The sequence below is a fragment of the Parus major genome, chromosome 14 (genome assembly GCF_001522545.3).
Source record: "Parus major isolate Abel chromosome 14, Parus_major1.1, whole genome shotgun sequence".
NCBI classification, from domain to species: domain Eukaryota; kingdom Metazoa; phylum Chordata; class Aves; order Passeriformes; family Paridae; genus Parus; species Parus major.
Genome location: NC_031783.1, coordinates 11,690,663 through 11,712,525, shown reverse-complemented (window position 1 = coordinate 11,712,525; position 21,863 = coordinate 11,690,663). Strand labels below are relative to the sequence as shown.

Genomic DNA, 21,863 nt, shown 5'->3' with positions numbered 1-21,863 from the left:
CGGGGCTCCTGCATCTCTCCCATCCCAGCACGGGACTCTTCCACACCACTCCCAGCATAGCATGGCACTCTGCTGCAGCCCCCAGAGCAAATGCTCCCCAGCTCCTGCAAGGACAGAGCTCAGCCTGCACAGTCTGAGCTCGATCCCCAATTTGATTGAATCAAGGACAGAGAAGAACTGCACTGTGCCAGCTCCAGAACCAGCACCACCCATCCTCCCCATCTCTTTCCCAAACAGCCAGGTATCAATAGCTTTATTAAATTATGCTTTATTTATCCCTTTTGCCCTTGACTAGAGGGTTTATGAGCAAGACCAGCAAGGGCAAGCCCTTAAATTCAAGCAACACGATTTTCTTTTGAGCCACCACACCCCACACCCTCCCTGGCACCGCTGTGCACCACAGCCCCGCAGCACCCTGCCAAGTCACCGGCTTTCCCCCGCGGGCGCTGAGAAGGTCCAGCTTACGTAAGAAGGAACAAACTGGCTTTTCTTCACCACCCTTTCAATGCTGCCATTCATCCCCTGCCCTCCATCCTCCCAGTGCCACCTTGAAGGATGCAAAACACTCAGCCAAAACACTTCATCTCCCATGTTGTCTCAGGGTGAATGTTGTCTGTGGGTGATGAGTCAATAATTTTGTCCCCCTAAACACAAGTGAATTAAAGGGTTAAGGCAAAAAAAATGCTGAGATGCAAAGGTACACATGTGTTAAAGACACTCCTGCCCTGACAAAGTCATGTCACTGCTCAAAAAACAAGGAGTTCCAACCTGACAGCCCTTTCCTGGAGCTGCAAAGCCAGGTCACACACATCCCACTCCACCAGAGAATCCGGCATCAAACAGTGAGGGAGCAAATCTGTTCAATGGTTGTGTAAAAATTTTGGCTCTGATGCTGAGCAAGCACTAAAGCTGGTTTCAGTTCTACCCAGCTGGAAACATCTTGGTTAAACCCCAGGTTATTTTTGCATCTGCACATCAGTTCTGCCTCGTTAGAGACTCTGTGCTGTCTTTGGCCAAGTGGTCAACCCCAGGGAAAAGCAAGCCAAGAGGGGAACAGGACACAACTTTCCAGGCTGAGCATGAAATGACAAAGCCAGGTTTATTCAGACACAAATAGCCTGCTTCAAAGCATTTTCCACCCCTCATGGAACTGATACTAGCATCATGACCATCTACATTCCAGGGTTTTCAGCCCTCTTCTGACTTCAGGCCAGCACGGATGCATTCTGCCTGCCATTATTTGTCAAATACCAAATTCCAACTCCTTTACGAGTTACAGGGGGGGAAGGAAGCATGGCTGGTTGAACTCTTTGTCCTTCTCCCCACCACATACACACTTTCACATCATGAGAACAGAGCAAGAAACCCACAAAAAATGCACATTTCCAAAGCCAGAGGCTACATCCCAGTTCTGGCAACCCAGTGGTCTTACCACAAAGCTCAGCACAGCCTGGATCCCCTTTGACTTCTTAACAATACACTCACAGTGGTGGCAGGGTGGGGAAGAAGGGCTTCAAAAGGGAGGAGCAGCAAGGAACAAGTTATTTTGAATCCAGAAGCCAACCACTGCAACATGAACACTCCCCATCAGAGTTTTACTGCTCCTCCAGGGAAGAGCTTTGAAGCGTGGCAATGGAAAATGAGGAGAGAGCCAACAGCACCCAGCACATTGGCTGGGGACAGTTCTGCAAGCACAAAAATGTCTAAGATATCAGTAAAGGCTGGACTTGCTGAGGTGAAAGAGGGTAAGTAGAGAACACAGGGCCTTCGGTGGCCTCACGCCATCTGTACATTCTCCTTCCTGCCTGCAGCTCCCAGGGAGGCTGATGAAGCCATTGGGATGCAAGCAGCTTGCTCAGCCTCACACATGGGGTGTTTTGGACCTCAGTGTGATGCAGGGTTGTGTTAGCACATAAAGATGGAATTTACTCACTTCATCCAGCTTTGGATGTGGAAAGAGAAATCAGTGTGTTCCAAGTCTCCCCTGTCTAGCCAGTGGCGGCAAGGGAAGGGAGCCTTGGAAAAACCTTTTTCTTCTATGGCTGTTAAATCACAAGGCAGCCACATGGAGAGGATACACTCTCACACCACATGGAGCAGCTGCTGGGCAGATTTTGCAGACATTTTGCACCTTTTCTGCCCATTGCACAACCAGGACCTCGCTGCCAAAAATGATAACACTCTGCAACCCATTCCTCCCCTGCCCTGGATGACTGCCAGCCAGTGACCTTGAGATGTTCCTGGGACAGGCTGTGGCCATGAATCGCAGGACAAGTGAGGCTGGGGAGGCAGCAGCTGCTTTGCAGGGTGGCACTGGGATCCAGCAGCCAAACACTGCTCAGAGGGGCAGGAAGAGAGAGAACCAGATCAGGAGGTGCAGGGGAAGCAGCTGGTGGGAAGCTCACACGGCATCTGTGCTATGGCCCCAGCCCCCCATGCCTGCACATACTAAACATCAATTACATGGAAATTAAAAGAGGAAAAAATAAACACTTTGAAAAGACAAGAGATGAAAACATCCATGCTGTGTTTTTTGAAGAGCGGGGTGAACCCACCCTGAAGAAATGTAAATGTAGCAGGAATCAAGAGACTCCGGGGATTACTCATTATAGGAGACGAGACTCTACATCTTTCTGTTTTGCAGCAATTAACTGTTAACTAGGAAAAAAATTGAATAGATCAACACTTTTCTATTATTAGTTTTAAATAATGACTCAGAAACAGGCACTTCCTTTTTCCCCAAGCTATGAGGAGCAAAGCACCAAGACCCTGACAACTGCTTCAGGCTCATTTAAACTGCAAATATCTCTGTACAAATTATGGGAGAGTGGTGTGAATACAAGGAGAAAAAAAAACACTTTGTTTTGAGTCTAACTACCATCAATTACCTCTCATTTGTAGGTTATAAAGCTTGATACAGCATATTTGTTAGGAAGAGCATGGAGTGCCCAGATGCACTTGTACAGAAATTGGGGAAGCAAGGAGAGAGAGACAGGAAAAGTTACACCTCCTGGTGGCCTTGGAAAGAAACTGAGTAAAAGGCCAATACAAAGAAGTCTCCCCAAAACACAGAACAGTCTCCCAAGGCCTGACCCTGGACCTTAATCACCAATACCATCCACAGTCCACGGAAATAATTAAGCATTTCAGCTCTGAAAGAGCTGCCTGCCTAATCTGCTAAGCAAACAGTTTTTGCAGAGCAATTCAGAGAGAGAAAGAGAAGCAGATTCAGCTGATGAGACATAAAAAGTCTCTAAAGGCATTAATTTCCTTTGGGAAGCAGCCCACATGCTCCCAGCACAGTGGGAACCATCACTCTTGCAGCAGGTCCCAGCAAGGCAGATGATCAAATCTGCATCAGCCATTTGGAATAAGCAGAAAAGCAGTGTATGAGGATGTGGTGTCACAAGCAGTAGCTGGAATGCTGAAAACAGAAAAACTTTGAGTTCACCTTGACATCTGCTTATTGAAAGAAACCTTCTGGATCTTCTCCCAGGGATAAGCATCTGCATCCCTGCCACGTTCCCATACAGGGTGCACAGGGATGATGAGGACACAGCACCGTTCTTAAGGGACTTGCACTGCATGCAGCAGTGACCAGGACATGGAGCAGCACACAGCCAGGGCCTGCTCACCCATCCAGGAGCACACTCTGCCCACCCTGGCTGGCCAAAACCCCTAAGAACTTCAGCACCCTCCTGGAATGGGACAAGTCATGGGACTGCTCCACACTAGCAAGCTATAGGGGCTGAACCTCAGCTATGTGGACAGCAGAGTCCCACAGCAGTTTGCCAAAAGGTCAGGCAGTGCAGAGCTGTTGTGCTGGCTACCTGCATGCCCCAAAACACCCCACAAGACTTGTCACTGCTCCCAATGCCATTTCCTTCCTGTGACTCTGGTGTCACACTCCACACCTGTGAGCAGTGTGAGTCACCAGAGTCCTTCCAGGTGTTCTCCCAGGCCTGTTTGGCAGAGTCAGGCACTGACCCAATCCCATTGCTTTGGAGTGACCACCAGCAGACCTGGCACCATCAATATCCCAGCCCCCAGAGAGATCCAAGTGCTCTGCAAACCTTGGACCTCTGAAACAGCAGCCCTGAGACAACACACAGAGGCAGGTACATAATTTCTTGGGGTTTTCTTTTACTTTTTTTATTCCTTCCCTTTCCTTTGCCACGACACACGCTTTGTTTTAAATATCTTAAATATATTAATTTTTAAAAAGTATTAATAAAAAGCTACTGAAGGACATGATTGACAGAGTGACCAAGGGCAGCAACCCATTGCAAAGTATGGGGACATTTTAAAAAACAGAAAATAAGTAATAACCCCAAAAAAATGGCATTTTTTGCATATGCACAGCTGGCTGGAATACCCTGGACTCTGGCATTATTGCAAAAATGGAAGGGGAAGCAGTAGAAAAAATATATTCCATTGTACCAACTTGCATTGGGAAGGGAGTTAAGAGCAAAAAATTAGGAGGATTTAAACATTTTTGGTATTTCAGATGTTCCCTCCCACACCCACTGCCCAATCACTTTCAGTCTTTAAGCAAGTTTTCTGGCTTGGGGTAGCCAAAGAGTACAAAATCTGCTTCGTAAAGCTTGTAGAGCTGCTGCCTCCAAGCCAGTGGGATTTTGGCAAACCAGTTATCTTCCCAGCTGCTGGCAGTCCTGTTCCGGTAGCTGGGTGGGAAGCGAAGCAGCCTGTCCACTTTGAGGAGCTGCAATAAATAAGCAGCATCCTCATCCAGCGTCTCCAGCTTCCCGATGAAATCATAGTCTATCTGGCACGGGTGGCACAGACGGTAAACCTGCCTCCAGTGCTCATTGAAGGGGGTCATCCTCTCTGTCCTGGGATCCAGTAAGTACTGGATGAAGTCAGAAAAGGAGACTTTGAGGCCAGCCCCGAAGGCCTCACTAACAGAGGTGGGAAGGTTGGTGTGGTTGGAGTAGAGCTTTAGCATGGGGATAGCGAAACGCCTGTAGAAGTCCTCATTCTCCAGCTCGAATTTGCTGCGAAAGGCGGAGATGAGGCGGACGAAGGGGTCTCGCACAAAGAGGAACTTGGTGTACTTCTTCAGCTTGATCTTCATCAGGTGCCGGGAGAACTTCCCGTAGCGGCGCCAGAATTTGTTGAACGTCAGGTGGGTGCTGGTGTTGTGGACGTGTTCCCGGGGGATATCCAGAGGGTTCCTGTAGGGGACCCCCTGGTCCAGCAGGCTCTCACTTAGCACGATCATCACACGTTTCCAGTTGGTGCAGGCCACCTTGGGCACGTAGCAGTAGATGATGCCGTGGCGGTCATCCACAATCAGGTGGTTGAGCTCGTAGTTTGGAATGTCATCGAAGGAGCGCTCCTTGGTGGGAAAGGTGAAGCTGGAATTGGCACAAAACTCCCGCAACGTTCTCTGCCTCTCCACCTGCAGCTTCTCTTGGTCCAAGCTGTTCCTGTCCTTGTGTGTAGACCAGTCATAGCCCCGCACGTTCTCCTCCAAGTTACTTACCACAGGCTTGTTGGAGCCCTGGACGAGGAGCTGCTCTGTCTTTCGGGGGATAGAGCTGTTTTGTTTCAGGCTTGAACTAAGCAGCTTTGCCAAAAATTCATCTACATCTGGCAAGGCTTCCCAGTCCTCACCTGCCGCGATGGCTCCTGGGGAGCGGGGTCTGGAGAAGGATGTGTGCAGGTAGAAGTGAGCTGTCCCCACGTTGTCCCAGTACACAATGATCAGGAGGATCATGAAGATGGAGACCAGCACCACAGACAGACGGAGGAGCCGCGCTTTGGTCATCCTGACACCTACTGTGGTAGCTGGCTTTCACCTGGATTCACCTCTGGCTTGCAGAGTGAGGCTTGGGATCCAGCATGGTGCTGCAGAGCAGGAGCCTGGAAAAGTACGAGGAAAGAAAAGTTAGCTGAACCCTTAATCCTTCTGGTTTGGAGAGAATGGCCTGGCACAATCAATGTCATGGGGCTGACCATCCCCATTTCCACATGGGGAGAGCTGTGAGAGTCAGAGGTATCCATAGAGACTCTGTGGAAAAGAGCTGGCTGGCCAAAAGCAGACAATGTGTTGCAATTTTATCAGTTTCATAGCAGTTACGGCTTTTTATCAATCTCAGGTTTCTGAAGAAGGTGATTTCAAGAGAAGCTCTGTTTAAATTTAAAAAAATTAGTAAAATATAATTATTTCAGACCTAGAATTTACAGAGGAAAGTTCGGGAGTATTAAAATATGCAGCCATTCACAGAAAGTATGCAGAGCTAATCACCTTTCAGACCTCCTTGATTTTTACACTATCTAACACTTTCTTTCTAAGAAGAAAGAAGTTTCAGTCCATGATTTCAGCTTTTGGTATCACACTGTGGTCTCATGTCTGTGTGAAGCTGCTCTGTGCTGAAAACAAATTTCTTATTGGAGTTATGAATACAGGGCTGAAGGTGCCACTGCCACCGTGGCTGAAGCAAGCTCATGACAAGAGAAGATCACTGACCTGAACACACCATCTCATCTCTCTGTGTGAAGGCACCCAGTAAGTCTTATCTCCATGACTTTTATTGGTAGCTATTTCCTTTAGCCAGGAGCAAAGATTACATAAACAGTCCACCTATAACCTTCCCACAAAGGGACAGAGTCCTGATAAGAGCCACGCATCAATAAAAATCTAAAGGAGAGATTACTTTTAACTGAATGGTTTCAGAGATTAAGGATGCTCTGGTAAATCTGTGTTCATGCCCAGACACTGTGAGTCAGGACCTCTTTTCCTGCTTTAATGTAATTTATATTTCTATCACACTCAACACTAACAACTCTTGATCACCAAAGAGAGGTGAGAAATCACTGTTAAAGAGTGCTCAGATCTTATGTTCTGAGAGGTGGAGCAGGTTTGGGTTTTTTGCTTCAACCAGCCCCATCTTTTCACTGCTGTCTGCTTTTCATGACTCCCATCCCCTTCCTTCCCACAAGATCCTCAGGGAACACCCATCTCCCCACCCTGCTGGTGTTTTCTGGTCCAAGGCTCTGTGCAGAGGCAGGCTGGCAAACCTCCCCAAGCCAGCAAGGAGTCAGTGCCTACAGGCAGGGAAGAACAACACAGCAAAGTGAGGAGCTACAAGTAGTTACTGCAACGTTCTCCACCCCTCCCAGCATAGTCCAGACTATGATTTTAAACACAGCAGCACCTACAGATAAAAAATGAGAGCTGTCCTTTCCACAGACATCCCAAATCTTTCCAATGACTTCAGAACAAGCCCTGCAAACACCAGCTTTGAAAACAAAGCTACTTCAGGGCAAGCTGCCCTGAAAAGTTTTTTTTTAAAATGAAGGCTGGGTGTCTCTTCTTCCCAAAACACAGAGATTGCTCCCCAACCAATTCACACCACCCTTAAACAGCATCAACCCCACTCTTCACAGGGATGCAGAAGAACTTGAGTTTAGATAAGAAAAAGTGCTGAGCTCTGTTATTCTCAGGGAAAAGGTGCTCAGCACCACTGCAGCCTTGCAGTGAATGACTTGGTAAAAAGACCCTGCATGGCTGTGCTTGTGTCTCAGGGGTGACGGGTTTTAACAAACAAAGCCCAGGTTTCAAATATTAGACAAGAATTATTAACAAAAAGGAACAATACCAGATACTGTTACATGTCAAAGTATTAGATCAGCTTGTCCCAAGACACAAAACACATATCTGAAGACTTATGGTTTCTCCACCCTGGTATATTTATTTACAATCTGGAAGTAGGGAGAGCCAGAAATTCAGTAGAGCTGTAGCCTAACACAAAGCTTTGCATTGCAACACCAAAAAGTGCCCTTTCCTGAAGCCAGGTTCTTATTCTGCCTGTGAAGAGGAGCTGGAGGAACTGCAGACATAACGTTTTACACTCTGCTGAGCAAGAAGCAGGTATTACTCAGCAGTAATTCTCTATGCTTAGCTAGTCAAGATTGAGGATGGAGCAGATCGGAGAAGAAACACCCAGAGAGATCAGTAGAGAGCTAAAGAAGGGGCAAATTACATATGTGCGTCAGCACTTCAGACCAAGCATCTGAGTCCAACAGCAGAAGATAATGGAGGGACACTGCCAAGCCTCCTGCTTGGCACACTCCTGGGTTTGAGTTTTGCCCAAATCTGTTCTTGCATTTGATCCTGTTTAGCTGCTCAGGGCAGGGACTGCTTCCTATTCTGGATGAATAGGGTGCCCACTGCGCACAGAATCCCGGCATGCTATGCTTCCAGCGCTGCTTGAGACCTCTGGGCTGGCTGGAATGCAGCAAGCCTGGAAAGCTGCATGGAGCATCCTTTTCTGCTGTCCCCACACCCAGCAGCTTCCACAGCCCTGGGCAGCACAGCAGCCTCCCAGCATTCCTGCAAAGCTGTCCCAGCCAGGCATGAACAGATCACCCTCCTGGCAGCAGCGACAGGGGCACACTGGACACTGTGTGTGGCACTCGCATTCCTGGGGCAAATGGAAAGACGGATCTTCACCAAAGCCACCCCACAATGCAGCTTTACCAAGTGCACCCCAAGGGCTCCAGCCTGCTTTCCAGGACACAGCACGCAGGCCTGCCAGAGAGTTTGGCTTTTCCAAGACACACACACAGCAGCGAGCAGCACAGAATCAGAAAGACTCCACTTCTATTAACTCTACCAGTGCCAGAGAGGAACCCTGGAAAAGAGCACTAAGACAGCTTAATTCCCCCTCCAAAGAAAAACACTGCAGAAAACAAGAGTTGCTCTATTATGACCCATCCCCTTCCTGAGCACTTCATAAAGGATGCCAGACTGAAAGCACAAATTAGAGGTCTCTGTGCACATTAGAGGGAACGTGCCTCTGTCCTTCCCTTGCCAGAATCAAAAGGAAAAGCTTCCAGAAAGAGCCAAGAATTTACATTCAAGTTCAACCCAAAGTCACCAGCCAACAGGAACGTGCACCAGGATCCACACAAAGCTGCCTCTGTGACACAGTGCTGGCAAACTGGAAAGTGGACCAAGCACTATAATCATCCTACAGGGTCCCCTGAGCAGCCATCCCATGACCATCTCCAACCTGAACCTGGCCTGAGTGTGAGCCAAGAACTTTTCTCCCCATCCCAGGCCCAAGAAAGATACTGGATGAGTCCCCAGCACTCCTATTGCAAAAGTTATTGCAGATGCAACTCCTCCGGGGTTTGGAAACTTTATTTCCACTTCACAGCCCGCTTGTAACTGTTTATTCTCAGGACAGATAAGATCTTAAGTAATTTGTGTCTCTTTATTCCTCTTCTCTTGGCTTCATGCAACAACTACATTCTCTTCCGGTCTCTCTGCAGAAGAAACTCACTCTGGCTCACTTAGAGGAGCAGTAAGGCCTATAGAAAATAAAGCAGCTTACAGAAAGGCATGTGCCAGACACAGGGGACAATAAGCCCTCTCTATTAACAGTGGTGGTTTTGAAGAAAATGTGCCTTCAAAGGCTTGGGTGCAGATCTCCTCTCTTCTTGCTTTGGGTTTCCCCAGCACTAAGCACCACCTAAACTCCTCCAGTGCCCACTTGACCTAACATGAGAAGATACAGGATTTCAGGCAGCTTACTTGGATTTTGCCTGCTTAGGAAGACAGAAAGAAGTGGAATAAGAACTTTTAAAAACACATAAAACCCCCACCAAATTCAAATGGACACTTTCCCTTGGGCGACTTCACCAGAGATCACTGGACCCATGCAGCCTTCTACACTCACATATCATGGTACACACCAGTTATGCTTAGGGAATCAGCAACCTCTAGAAAAGTGGAACCAGTTTAATCTCCTAAATGTGCAGGAGAACCAGCTCCCACCAGTCGAAGTAGACTGTACCAAGAAATAAATTTCATGCACTCAACACATTGTTTCTGCCCAGCCACCCAAAAGTCTAGCACCCTTAGCATAGCAAGGAAGTTCAAACCCATCAAATGACATCAATACATTAATACAAATGTATACCATAAGCAAAAAACAGAGCTGCTTTGCATGTTGCACCACAACTTAGCCCATAAGTGTTAGAGACCAGCAGAAGAACATCCTAATCTACAGTTTGCCAGCACCTTGCCCACCATTGCTGCCAAAAAGCCTGATTTGTACAAGCTTGGCAGCAATTGCCTCATTTTTTAATATCCATACTTAGAAGTTGTCACAGTTTCTGAAATTTCAGGAGGAAACTCCCCAAAACACAGCACATCCTGTTCATCCATTACCGTAGCCACAAACTTCCAGCACACGCACCATCCCCGGCTTCACAATCGCAGGAAACACCTCAGGCAGCCCCGGTGCTGCAGCCTGGGCCAACAACACCCGGGGACTTTTGTCGTGTGTCAACCCTGACACCCGCACTGGCTGTGGTCACCTTACAAACACCTGCTGACGGCAGTTTTCAGCCTGAGCGCTGCAGTAAAGATCTGCACGTGAAGTTCAGGCTGGAAGAAGCGCGGTTCCGGCCGGATCCCCGCGGAGCAGCGCTGGAAGCCGGGCTGTGCCGTCGGGAGGCGGCTGCATCCCGGCATCGCTGCCGCCGCCGCTCCTCCGCCGAGCCCGGCGGTGGCTGCAGAGCCCCCGGCAGGGCTGCACCAGCCTCAGGCCCAACACCGCGGCTGGAGGGTGCCACAGAATCATTAAGGTCGGAAAAGACCTCTAGAATTGAGACCCACCATCAACCTAACGCTGTCAAACCGTGACCCCAAGTGCCACATCTACATCTACCTCCAGGGACGGTCACACCACCTCTCCGGCTCGTTCCCTGGGTGAGCTTGAGGCTGTTTCCTCTTCTTCTGTCTTTTGCTACTTGGGAGAAAAGACCGACACCCACCTGTCTACAACCTCTTTCCAGCTGCCCGTAGAGAGCGATGAGGTCCCCCCGATCCTCCTTTAATTCAGGCTAAACCCCCCCAGCTCCCTGGGGAGCATCCAGCCGGGAAGGTGCCGCGTGTGCGGAGAAGCAGAGCTGCCCCACAGAGCCCCCGCAGTCCCAGCCCCGCGTCCCGCCGGAGCCAAGCCCTACCTGGCACCGGGGAGAGCGGAGAGACGGGCGGGGACACGCCGTGCTCATAACCGGGAGCTGGTCCGGCCCCGGGGCGGAACCGCCTCAGCGAGCCCCGCCCGGCCTCTCGGACAACCCCCGAGCCCTGCCCAGCCCCGCGCTCACCTCCCGCCCGGGCACCGCAGCCTTCGTCTTCTTCCCCTTCCCTCCTCCTCCTCCTCCCGCCGCGCTCCCGGCGCCGCCTCTCGCGAGACGCCGCGCGCGGGGGTCCCCGCGGGGCCGCGCAGGCGCCGCTCCGCCCGCCAGGGGCGGCCCCGGCCGCGCGCCCGCCCTCGCCTGAGGGAGCGCAGCGGGGGCGGCTCCTGACAGCGCCCCGGAGTCCTGACAGCATCTCCCAGCATAAGGAGAAACCGCCATAAACTAAAACACAAGATTCACCTCAGCGTGTCTATGAACTGCTTCCCATGGAGAGGGGCAGAGAACTGGAGCAGGGTGGCCAGGGAGGGTGCGGAGTCTCCCTCTCTGGAGATATCCCAAACCCACCTGGACGCGTTCCTGTCTCACCTGCTTTAGGTGACTCCTCCGTGGCAGGGAGTCTGACATGGTGATCTTCAGAGGTCTCTCCAAATCCTGAGAATTCTGTGATTCTGGAAAAATTTAACGGAAAGCTCACTTTTAAATTAATTACAGATTACCACATCGTAATACTGTGTGGGTATTTAATGTCCCTGAAGTTTGGGTGGCCAGCAGCGGTTATAAGGAGCAAAGTTAAATAACTGGACACAGAAAGGCTCGAAAATGCTGCTGAAAAGTCCCAGGACAGTTTAAACTCCTTTTGGTTCTCTAGTTGTTTGTGATTGGTAAGAATCAAATCAAAGAAACATTAGCCCAGCACTGAAAAGTTCCACTTCGCACAAGACACAGGCTGCAGCCTCACATCCAGCAATAATCAGACCTACAAGTGATAATTTACAGATCCCACCTCCAAGATTTCAAGCCCCAGCTTTTACATAAATTATCAGACTTTAAAATACAGAATTTACAAACAGGGAAGTTTGCACATCACATGACTCTGTACTCTTCACAACAGTCATGGAAAATTATCAAACTCTCACACAAACTTTCCCTCTGGAGATGCAGCCTCCAGAAAACTCGGCTCAATTCAGCTCACTTGAAATGGCACCAAACACTGCAACTTTTTCATTGGTGATCCAGCCCAAAGGTATTTAGCAAAGATGTATATGCTTGGAAAGCTTCATTTTTGGTCCCACACTGCAGGTCACGTGAGGTCTTGTAAATACAGTCCTGGCTCAGGACCTGCTGGCACAGGTTTGTCTTATACACACTGTGCTTATTTCATCTGTGTGTCCTCTTTTTATATCTTTGTTTATCTAAAAGAGTCAGCTCTGGGGACAAGTGTTCCTGACCTTCCACTTCCCTGTCACACTTTTTCCTACTGCTTTGTTTCATAAGGAAAATCAGCTGTTTGCTACACCCACTCACTTGCATTGATTGCATCCCCACTTCAGGGGCTTATGTTATTTATAAAGACAAGTAATTAAGCTTCCTCATCCCTGGAGTAAACTATCCCTCATCTTTCCAACAGCAAAGCAAGAGGCAAAGAGAAATAGGAGCGTGTACAGTGTCACCCAGTGAGAAACAACACACAGGAGAATTCTTTGCAAGTGCTGCAGTTGTAAAAAAGCTTCTTTGTCCATTTGAAAAAAAATGCCCAAACCTACCTGAGACTGTCACCTTAGAGGAGGGAAGCAACTTCTGTCTGGAGCAAGGAGCCACTATTCCATGCAATTAGCAGAACCATTTTATTTGGAACATATTTTAAAAGCCCCTTAATGGAGAAGGGTGCCAGCTGAAGACGTTTCTTTCCAAAAAGAAAAGCACATCCCCAGTTTACCTCCAGGCTAGTAATTCTTATCAGGGTCTTCACCTATCACCACTGCTGCCTCTCTGTCTGCAGTGAGATCTGAAATGCCCTGTAGATAGAAGAGAGCTTAGAGCAATCTCTGGCTGCTCTCACAGCCAAACATCTGCTCACCCAAACAGCATTCCAGACGTGCAGTACACCTCCCAGCTTCACAGCAACACACAGGGAAAGAACAGGGAAACTATTTCTCAGGCATTTACATTTGGTTTTAATAGTCAGGGAGACTTTTGGATGCTTGGGTGGCATCCACACTTTTGCCCTGGGAAAAAAAGGCAGCTTGGGCTCCATGCTGACATCTTCTGGGAGATGACACTGCTGGGAAAATGAGGTTTTCCTCTTCTCCTGGACTCTGTTAACAGGCTATTTGTTTTAGACTGAAGCTAACAGCTAGAGCACACAGTACAGAGCAAAGACTTGAAGTAGGGATATAGAACAGGAAATATACAGTGTATAAGCTTCCTTTCCTCCCTGCCCGTAGCAGCATGTCTTCAGCAGTGTGACACAGAAGCTTAAATACATTTTAAGGCACACTTCTGAATCTGCTTCCTCAGCTTCCAGCAACCTTGAAATTGGAAATCCTTTGGGGCCAAAGAGTGTCCTGTTCATGGGTGACTTCTATTTAGTCCCGGCTGGCTCCCCAGACAGGGGACTGCCTCTGGCTTTTGCCGACTGCTGGCACCATCTGCAGGCCCTGCAAGAGAGGGAAGAGGAAGAACTCAATGAAGTTTCTCACACCTTGATTTGAGTTTCTTTGCCAGTCAAAATGCAGAAGAAACAGATTGCTACAGATTGCTGTGGCGGTGGCAAAAGCCAAGGATCTGTACATTGCTGCCTCAGGAAGATCCCAAGGTGACACCTTCAGTGGAAGCAGTATGTTGACATGTGGCAAACTCAGATTAAAGTCTGTGTTTCACATATGGATTAGACTGGGGTTATGAACACCTCTGAAGACATTATTTTCTCTTCCTAAGAGGTTATTTTTGGCTAAGAGGGAGATGGAGTGTAACTCCTTCTGGAGCATTGCCCATGTCATCTGTTGCAAAGAGAAAAGGCTTAAAACTTGGCTATAAAACCTCTACCCATGTGACTGCTTTCACAACTGGACCATTTGTGTTGCATTTACAGCTCTTTTAGTTCAGATTGCACCAGAGCAAGTGCTGAGGAGTCTCACAGTTCCTCCTTTGCCAGCCAATCTGATATTTCATGCACTCACTTGTTTCTGTAGGTCCCATCCTTTGACGTGACCAGCATTGTTGTGCTGGGTGGTGCATGAAGGAGCGTTGCCTTTTGGCAGTACCTTGAGTGGAGTCCCCTCTATTGGAAGCAGGGAGAGTTTTGTTATAAACAGTGGGAACAGAGCACAGTTTAAAAGCATTTTGCAATGTGCGAGTTGCTAATATCTAGCCAAAATAAATTAGAGCATTGTAAAATAAACGTTAAGCATTTTTTAGTAAAAAAAACTAAAACATATGAGCATCAGTAAACACCCCTTGCCAGAACAGTGAAAGATTCTGGCAACATTTCAATAGGATTTTCCTGTCCGGCTCCCCATAACTCCTCCTGGTCTTGTGTGTCTGCACAAAGCAAAACAACTGAAGCTGGCAGATGGTCAGTGCAGTCTATCACTGTGTCCTTGCTGAGGCTTAGGTTGGATATGAAACAAAGACTAAACTGAGATCAACAACTTGCTACACATGAACCCAGTTGAACATTAATGCTTCCCTGTAGGCTACAGAGGCATAGCTGAGGCAGTTCTCTATAAAGGATGTGCTTTCTTACACATCAAAAGCTACTTAGGCCATATAAAAAATTTGATTGTGTTACTGATAGTTCTGATCACTAGTGTTTACCATGATTTCTTTCTCCTATGACAATCCATCTTCTCCAGCAGAGCTGATGCAGGATGTCCCCATCTGTCAGACGGGATGTCAGGCACAGAGAAATCTCTTTGGCCCCTACCTGAACGGTGGCTGACAAGAACCCTGACCTTTGTGGCAATGGATGTGCTACTTGCAGCTTTGGAATGGATGGAAGAGGCTGGTTTGCACAGGTGTCTCTCACAGACTTTGTCTGTACTGGGGCTTGAGGGTCCAGGGCTTATCTTTCAAGATCTGAAAAATATAAGATGAGTTAAACCCAGTGGTGTTGTCTCTCATCTGTGACTGTTGTCCACATTGCACCAAAAATATTTCCTGCCCTTCCCACCTGACCGGCTCAGCTTGCTCTTTAGGCAGGAGGTCAGGGGCGTTATAGAAGAATAAAGATATTTAACTTATTTCCTCATAGTTTGTACTATGTTTCTCTTACTCTGCTTAAAAACTACCCACTCCCCTGGACCTATGTCTTCTGCTCAACTCATCACCTTTAGAAAAAACCACTGAGATAAGTTTGTGTTCCCAGTGAAAGTCTGGTTCTTTGCAAAGTTTTGTTCTGTGCCAATTTCCTCCAAGGTCTCTGGAGTCAGTAGAACAGCAGCAATGTCTATGGGAGGCTTTTTCCCCTGGAAAACCTCACATACACTAAGCTGCTCTGCATGTTCTGCCATCACAAGAGCAGGATGCTTTCCACAAGAAATGTGCCTTGAATTCAGTTCCTGCCATACTGACCTGCTGAACTGAGCTTTCTGGCAAGCCACAGAAAGTTGGGCTGAGATGGGTGTCCAGAGACAATGCTTCCTACAGAGTGTCATTTCAGATGATCTGTAACTGCCACTGTGAACAGAATATGCCAAGAGGTTAGCAGATAAAAGCACAGACCCCTTATCAACAGGGAGAAATGAAACATGTCTAGCTGAGAGCTGTCAAGCTGTGGGGAAAGCCAGAAAGCTGGTAAACATGGTGATAAAGAACACAGCAAGGAATACTTCAGAATTCATTTTTGTCCCCTAATCCTCACTATCTTGGCTACTTTATTTGGTTTTAAAGCCTGGAAACAGAAGCAAATTGAAATATGTCCCATGTTTCTCTCTGCAGAGAAGGCTCCTGCTAGAACAGAGCTGATTTGCAAGGCCAATATTCCAGGAAACTTTTTAAAGGGATTTCAGTTTCTAAAGGTCCTTCCAGTTTTGGTATGTCCCAGCTTTGTGGACTGGGAGTGCCAGGTCCCCTTGCCCTAGAGAATAAGTATAATAATAAGAAAGACTTAGAGTACTTGTCTGACTCAAGGGTGATGGGGGAAATGTCAAATTTCACCCCCCAGGGAATATCCTTCATGTTCCCAGGCACACCCTTTCTGATCTCATCTTTGTTAGGATCCAGATGCTGACTGACATCCAGGGAAGGGCTGTTGTGGGGCTGCAGGAAGAGGGAAGAATGAGATTCTCAGCAGATATTTCTCACTATAAAGCTCCTTCTCTAGCCCAGGCTCCCAGGCAGTGTTACAAAGACACTCTTGATAGCTCATGTGCTTTTACAGAGTTCCAGCCACCTGCTATTTGCTTCCCTCCTGCAGAGGGTCACCCAGAGTAGTTTAATTTTTCATATAACAACATGACTAACATTAAGTGTATTATTCAAGGTGAAACCCGACTCTGTGCCCTGTTCATTCTAGACAATCATAATAAACAGGAGATGCTGCTGCTTGGACTCCCTGCTGAAGACTGGCAATTTCCTGGCAGCCCTTACTGTCTTAGAACACACAAGTTTTCCTGAGACAAAGCAGCCAGCAGCATCTTTCTGATGGGAAAGATCTGAAGGCCTCAGAACAACTGTGCCCTGAGCAAACAGAGGACTCTGAATGAGAGTCTCCTTCAGCAGTCACTTGGGGCATTTCATGTTTGGCCATCTCACCTTTGCTCTTCTGTTGAGTGGAACTCCAGAGACAGCATGTTCATAAAGCAAAATCCCTGTGCAGCTAATAATGCCAAAGTTGTGGGTTTGATCCCTGTATGGGCCATTCACTTAAGAATTGGACTTAATGATCCTTGTGGATCCCTCCCAACTCAGAATATCCTGTGATTGGGTGAATTAGCTCAGTTTCAGGTGCACAAGCTCAGGGGTGCTCTTCCCTCATCCTAAAACCCACAGGTTAGGAGGCAGGTTTAGAGGCGGGATGCAAATGTTCCTGATCAATGTTCCTAAGCTGCTTCCTTCATCAGCCTGAAGTATTTGTGAGTCAGGTGCCTCACTGCTTTCATGGTGCCAGCACAAACCCACATGCACCTCTGAGCTTTGCTGCTGCCATCCTGCCCTCAAGCACCCCCTGGCAGAGGCCAGACTGACAACCCTGAGGGCACCTTCCTCTCCTCACCTTCAGGGCCACCATCCTGCTCTGTTCTACCAGCATCAGGTTGATCTCTTCTCTCGCTGCTGTAACATCCTGAGGTTCATGTGAATCCATGACATCCCTGTCTTCCTCTTCAGTGTTTCCTCCTTTCTCCTCCTTTGATGGCATATCATCCTTGCATGCACCCTGAGCCTTCTCTGGTTCCCAGCTGCCAGGAAAAAAAAAAAAAAAAGAAAGGAACTTCTGGGACACAGTGACATAGCTCTAGTGATGCATAGCCCTTCATTGTGTCTGTCCAGCCTCTTCTTCCATGACGACAGCAGAATTAATTAGTCCAGGCTTCTCTGGAGCTGGACAAACCACGCAAAAAACACAATTATCTTATATTCCCTTTGCCTCCTATGTGATCTTTCTGTGGAAAGAACACCCCAACACAAATTACTGCTTATTTACAGGTACTTGTTGAATATCTTTAATGTCCTCAAGATTGTTTTAACCATAAATGACCCAAATCCTAAGGAACTAGAACTTCCAGTACCCAAAGGGAGTCTACAAGAAAGATGGAAAGAAGCTTTTTACAAGGACACAAGGCAGGACAAGGGGGAACGGCTTCAAATGGACACAGACAGGGTTAGATTAGATGTTAGGAAGCAATTCCTTTCTGGGAGGTTGGTGAGGCACTGGTGAGGGCTGCTCTGAGAACCTGTGGATGTCCCATCCCTGGAAGTGTTCAAGGCCAGGTTGGATGGGGCTTACAGAAATCTGGTCCAGTGGAAGGTGTCCCTGCCCGTGGCAGGGGGATTGGAATGAGATGATCTTTAAGCTCCCTTCCAACCCAAACCATTCTATGATTCTATAAAATTTACAGAGGCATTATGTGGTTGACTAGTGGTAGGGAACAGATAACTACTTATAAGTTTATCCAGAAGAAAAGGATGTGGCTGCTTTTGGAATCACACCTAGAGGCACTGAACCCCAATGGAAACCACTTTAAAAGCGCAAAGTGACTAGAACAGGGAAGGACCAATCCAGTCTGTGCTTCCACACAGTTTTCCCTTAAAACAAAAATTCAGAATTAGGACCAAAAGAGGTGAGACATCTCCATACTTTAGTCATGAGCCTAAACTCGATGCTCTATGTGCTGGTTGCCTTATGGAGCTATAGCTTCTCCTGGTGAGTTTGGAGATCCAAGTATGCATCATGTTGGAAGCTAAGGAGGTTCTCTGTTGTTAGGAGGGGCCTGCAGGTATCCACATGCAGCTCAATGTTGGTGTTTTCCAGCTCCATCAGGCTGTGGCACATCTCTGTTTGCTCCCTGAAAGCCTCCATCAGCTGTGCCCTCAAGGTGTTCGTTACCTGGCTGCTGTGTGCCTCAGGCCCTTGGTGTTTCTCTGCTGCAGGAGAAGACATTTCTGATCTGACATTAGGCCAGGTGAAATTCTGTGAAATCCCCCTAAAACGACTCTGGGACCAGGACACATATTACAAGACATTCCTTTGTAGGACTCTGCTTCTTTCTGCAGTCTTGTCAAGTTCATCCTGTGCTGAAGAAATCTGATACAGCTTTATGATTGCATTATTAGCAATAACTTGGGCTCATTGCTATGCTTTTGTGAATATAAAGGGGAAACTGCATTGCAGGGAGATCTCTTCTGCCTTTGCACACACCAAAAGGAAAAAGGTATCTGTTTCCTGTGCTTGTTATCTAGAAATAACCTTGGCTGTTGGTAGCGGAGGCCTTATTATATCTCATGTATAGTCTGTCAGAGAACTTGACTATTTTTATTTCATTTCTTGCCAGATTCACTGACAAAAGGAACAATCCCTGGGGCAGAACAATCAGTGTTTTAAAATCTTCACCCTGCCCATCTCTCTATTTTTTTTCTTTTTTTAAATTACATTCAATGGACCATAGAGCAGAGCTCGGTGTCCTGACAGCCTCAGAGCCCACGGTGACACAGGCTACAATCTCGGTCACCTCTCTGTGAGAGACAGGACTCCCCACAGCAAATGCCACCATTTCATGTCAAATCTCTTTTCAAGGGCAGGTTTGTGAAATTCAACACATTCTAAGGCTGAGTGAGACGCTGAGAAGGGTGATACCCAGAGTCACAGAGGGGCTCATGCAGAAAAACAACTTCAGCTCCCACACGTGAATCAGGAATCAGCATTCCTGAGCCAGCTTCCTCAGCCACGAGAGACCCACTGAGCACCACCACAATCCCCACACACAGCCTCTTTCCTTCTCTCTTCCCTCCAGAAACCCCTGAGCTGTTCTAGCTCCTGCCTCTACATTGCAGAACCAAAAGGTTGGGACCAACTGCACTTTTCTCCTTCTCCTGCTTCTCAACCCTCTCCCTCAGCTGCTTGATCTCCCCACATCCATACCTGGCATGTCATCCTCTGCATTTCCATTATTCTGCCTAATTTCTTTCATTTTCATACTTCTCATCTACAACTCACACAATTTGTTTTCCACTATTCTCTTCATCTGCATTTCCTATCTCACTCACACCTCTACACCAACCTGCACTGCCTGCTCCTGAAGTTTGTTCTTCCTTTATCCACTGCATCTTCTCTTTCCAATTGCAAGGTTTTAGAATCATAAAATGGTTTCAGGTGGAAGGGGTCTTAAAGCCCCTCTTGTTCCACACCTGCCATGGGCAGGGACTCCCTCCACTATCCCAGGTTATTCCCAGCTCTGTCCAGCCTGGCTTTGACACTTCCAGGGATGGGGCAGCCACATCTTCCCTGGGCAACCTGTGGCAGGGCCTCACCATCCTCATCAAATCTTTAAGGTCCACCTCCCTGGGAATTGTTTGCTCTGGTACCTGTGTCTCGCTGTTTTTTGCTCAATAGGCAGAGGTCAAGGTCATTTGAGATTCTTCAAAGATGATCTGTGCAATCATAACAGTCCTGCTGTTGCCCCCTAGGGAGTCCTGGAGAGATGCAATGTTGATGTGGTAATGTGGATGTGACAGGGTTTTACTGTTCAGGGACAACTGCTGTAGCTGGGTACCCTGCAGTTCATTGAGATTCTGGTGGAGAATCCCAATTAGGAGTGAAGGAAGTGCTGGTAAAATACCATTCATTAGGCTCTCTCTCCTTCAACAGTAAAATCAATAAGTAATTAACTTGCTACAAAAGAAGAATTTTTGCAAGAAAATCGCAATTTACACAAATGCTCTGGCAGTGTCTCAATTCTGCTCATGAAAGGAGCCTGCCTTTCCCCACTATCCTCTAGAAAACACATCTGTCATGCAGCAGCAGTGAGAGCTCAGCACCAAGGCTTGAGGCAAGGTTCATAAATGAGGTTGTAAAGTATCCATAAAATAACCAGCGTGGCAAAGAGCGTGTCTGCAACCTTTCTGATTTCCTAAGGGAGAGACAACTTATGACAGCACACAGTCACTCTCAGTCCTCCTTCCTCCTGCCCCAAAAAATTTATTGTCCAATTTCAGCCAAATCTTATAGAAGGGATGAAACATTCAAAGGCATTAAGTTAATTTAAAAACTCACTGATCACCTGTGAGCTTAGAGATGTACGACCCACATCTAGAGAATTTCTTTAACCCTATAGAAGCTCCTTCCTTAATCCTTTGAGAAGCAAAATGAACAGGTCTTTCCTGTTCTGTTAAAGACACAGAGAGCAGCAGCAAAGCCCAGCTTCCACATGAGCAACTTTTCCCCGAAAAAATGATTCCTATTGATTTTGTCCTTCACCCCATAATTTCTGCCAGTTACTCCAGTGTCTCACCCCACAGTGACACTGCCTGAGGAGAGAGACAGCGTGTGCTATCCAAAAAGGGTGACCAGAGGACTGGCACATGGGCAGACAGGTATGTTAACTGCTCACCTAGGTGTCCAGAGCTAGAGCTGCAGTCTATAAATGCTTTCTACAGCTACATCTGTTCTCCTGAGATCAGCCTCCAGCATTGCACAGATGCCCTTATCACCTCCTTTTTAATGGGAAGATTTGTCTCTACTGAATTCTACCTTAATTAAGTGACTTTTCTAACATGGCAGCTTCACTGTTACTTCAGCATTTAAGTGAGGTCCACACTTCCCAATGAGAATGGTATTTTAACTCTTCACCCTTATCCTCACAGTAAGCACTTAATTGGCACTGTATTTGAGGGTTTTACAGCTATATTTTATTTCTCTGGAGCAGAACAGCTACAGGGACTACTTTACCTGCTGGACCGTATGCAAAAATCATTGCACTGGAGCCACAAATGACTCCTTCTATCAGGCTCTTTGTTGTGGATGTATATACTTCCTCTTAATTCAGTCAAAAAAAGCACTAACTTTTGGTCAGGCACAACAGCTGTCCAAATGATCTATACCTAATTACATTCTCTGTGATTTTCTCACTGTGTTTTAGAAATTTCCTGGGCTTTGGAAGGATTTGCAAGCTGTTTGAATTCTGATACATCATAAGAACGAGCAGAAAAGCACAGAGGTTTATTGAATTTTCTAAAGGCAGGCAAGATGCAGGAGCCTACTGAAAGAAATATCCTTCAATATCATTATTTTATTGGACTCTGAACATGAAATGCTTTGGGGTTTTTTGTGTCTGCTGAATAAAGGAGTAAATTCACTCCCTGACCTTTATTGAGAACTGCCACTGGGCTTCCAAAAATGTCTTAGGTAGCATACAAGGGTAAAGTTTGATGTGAAAGAGAACACAGGTGACTGAACTGCTGTGAGA

General features: G+C 47.3%; 1 protein-coding gene across 3 annotated transcripts; it reads right to left on the bottom strand.

Annotated features, from left to right (window-relative positions):
- Nucleotides 1-1,078: 1,078 nt before the first annotated feature.
- CHST12 (carbohydrate sulfotransferase 12) lies at nucleotides 1,079-11,219 on the bottom strand. 3 transcript variants are annotated; one of them, XM_015642331.3, is made up of 2 exons: nucleotides 11,149-11,219; nucleotides 1,079-5,886 (listed from the first exon to the last, which is right to left on the bottom strand). In XM_015642331.3, exon 2 carries the CDS (start codon nucleotides 5,789-5,791, stop codon nucleotides 4,541-4,543), a length of 1,251 nt encoding a protein of 416 aa, XP_015497817.1. In that variant the 5' UTR covers nucleotides 5,792-5,886; nucleotides 11,149-11,219; the 3' UTR covers nucleotides 1,079-4,540. The 3 variants fall into 3 exon arrangements, with proteins under 3 accessions (XP_015497817.1, XP_015497819.1, XP_015497818.1); XM_015642333.3 differs by lacking the exon at nucleotides 11,149-11,219 and adding an exon at nucleotides 11,005-11,067; XM_015642332.3 differs by lacking the exon at nucleotides 11,149-11,219 and adding an exon at nucleotides 10,813-10,989.
- Nucleotides 11,220-21,863: the final 10,644 nt, after the last annotated feature.

Coding starts and splice junctions, on each gene's coding strand:
- CHST12 (XM_015642331.3), bottom strand. CDS start 5,791: ATGACCAAAGCGCGGCTCCTCCGTCTGTCTGTGGTGCTGGTCTCCATC.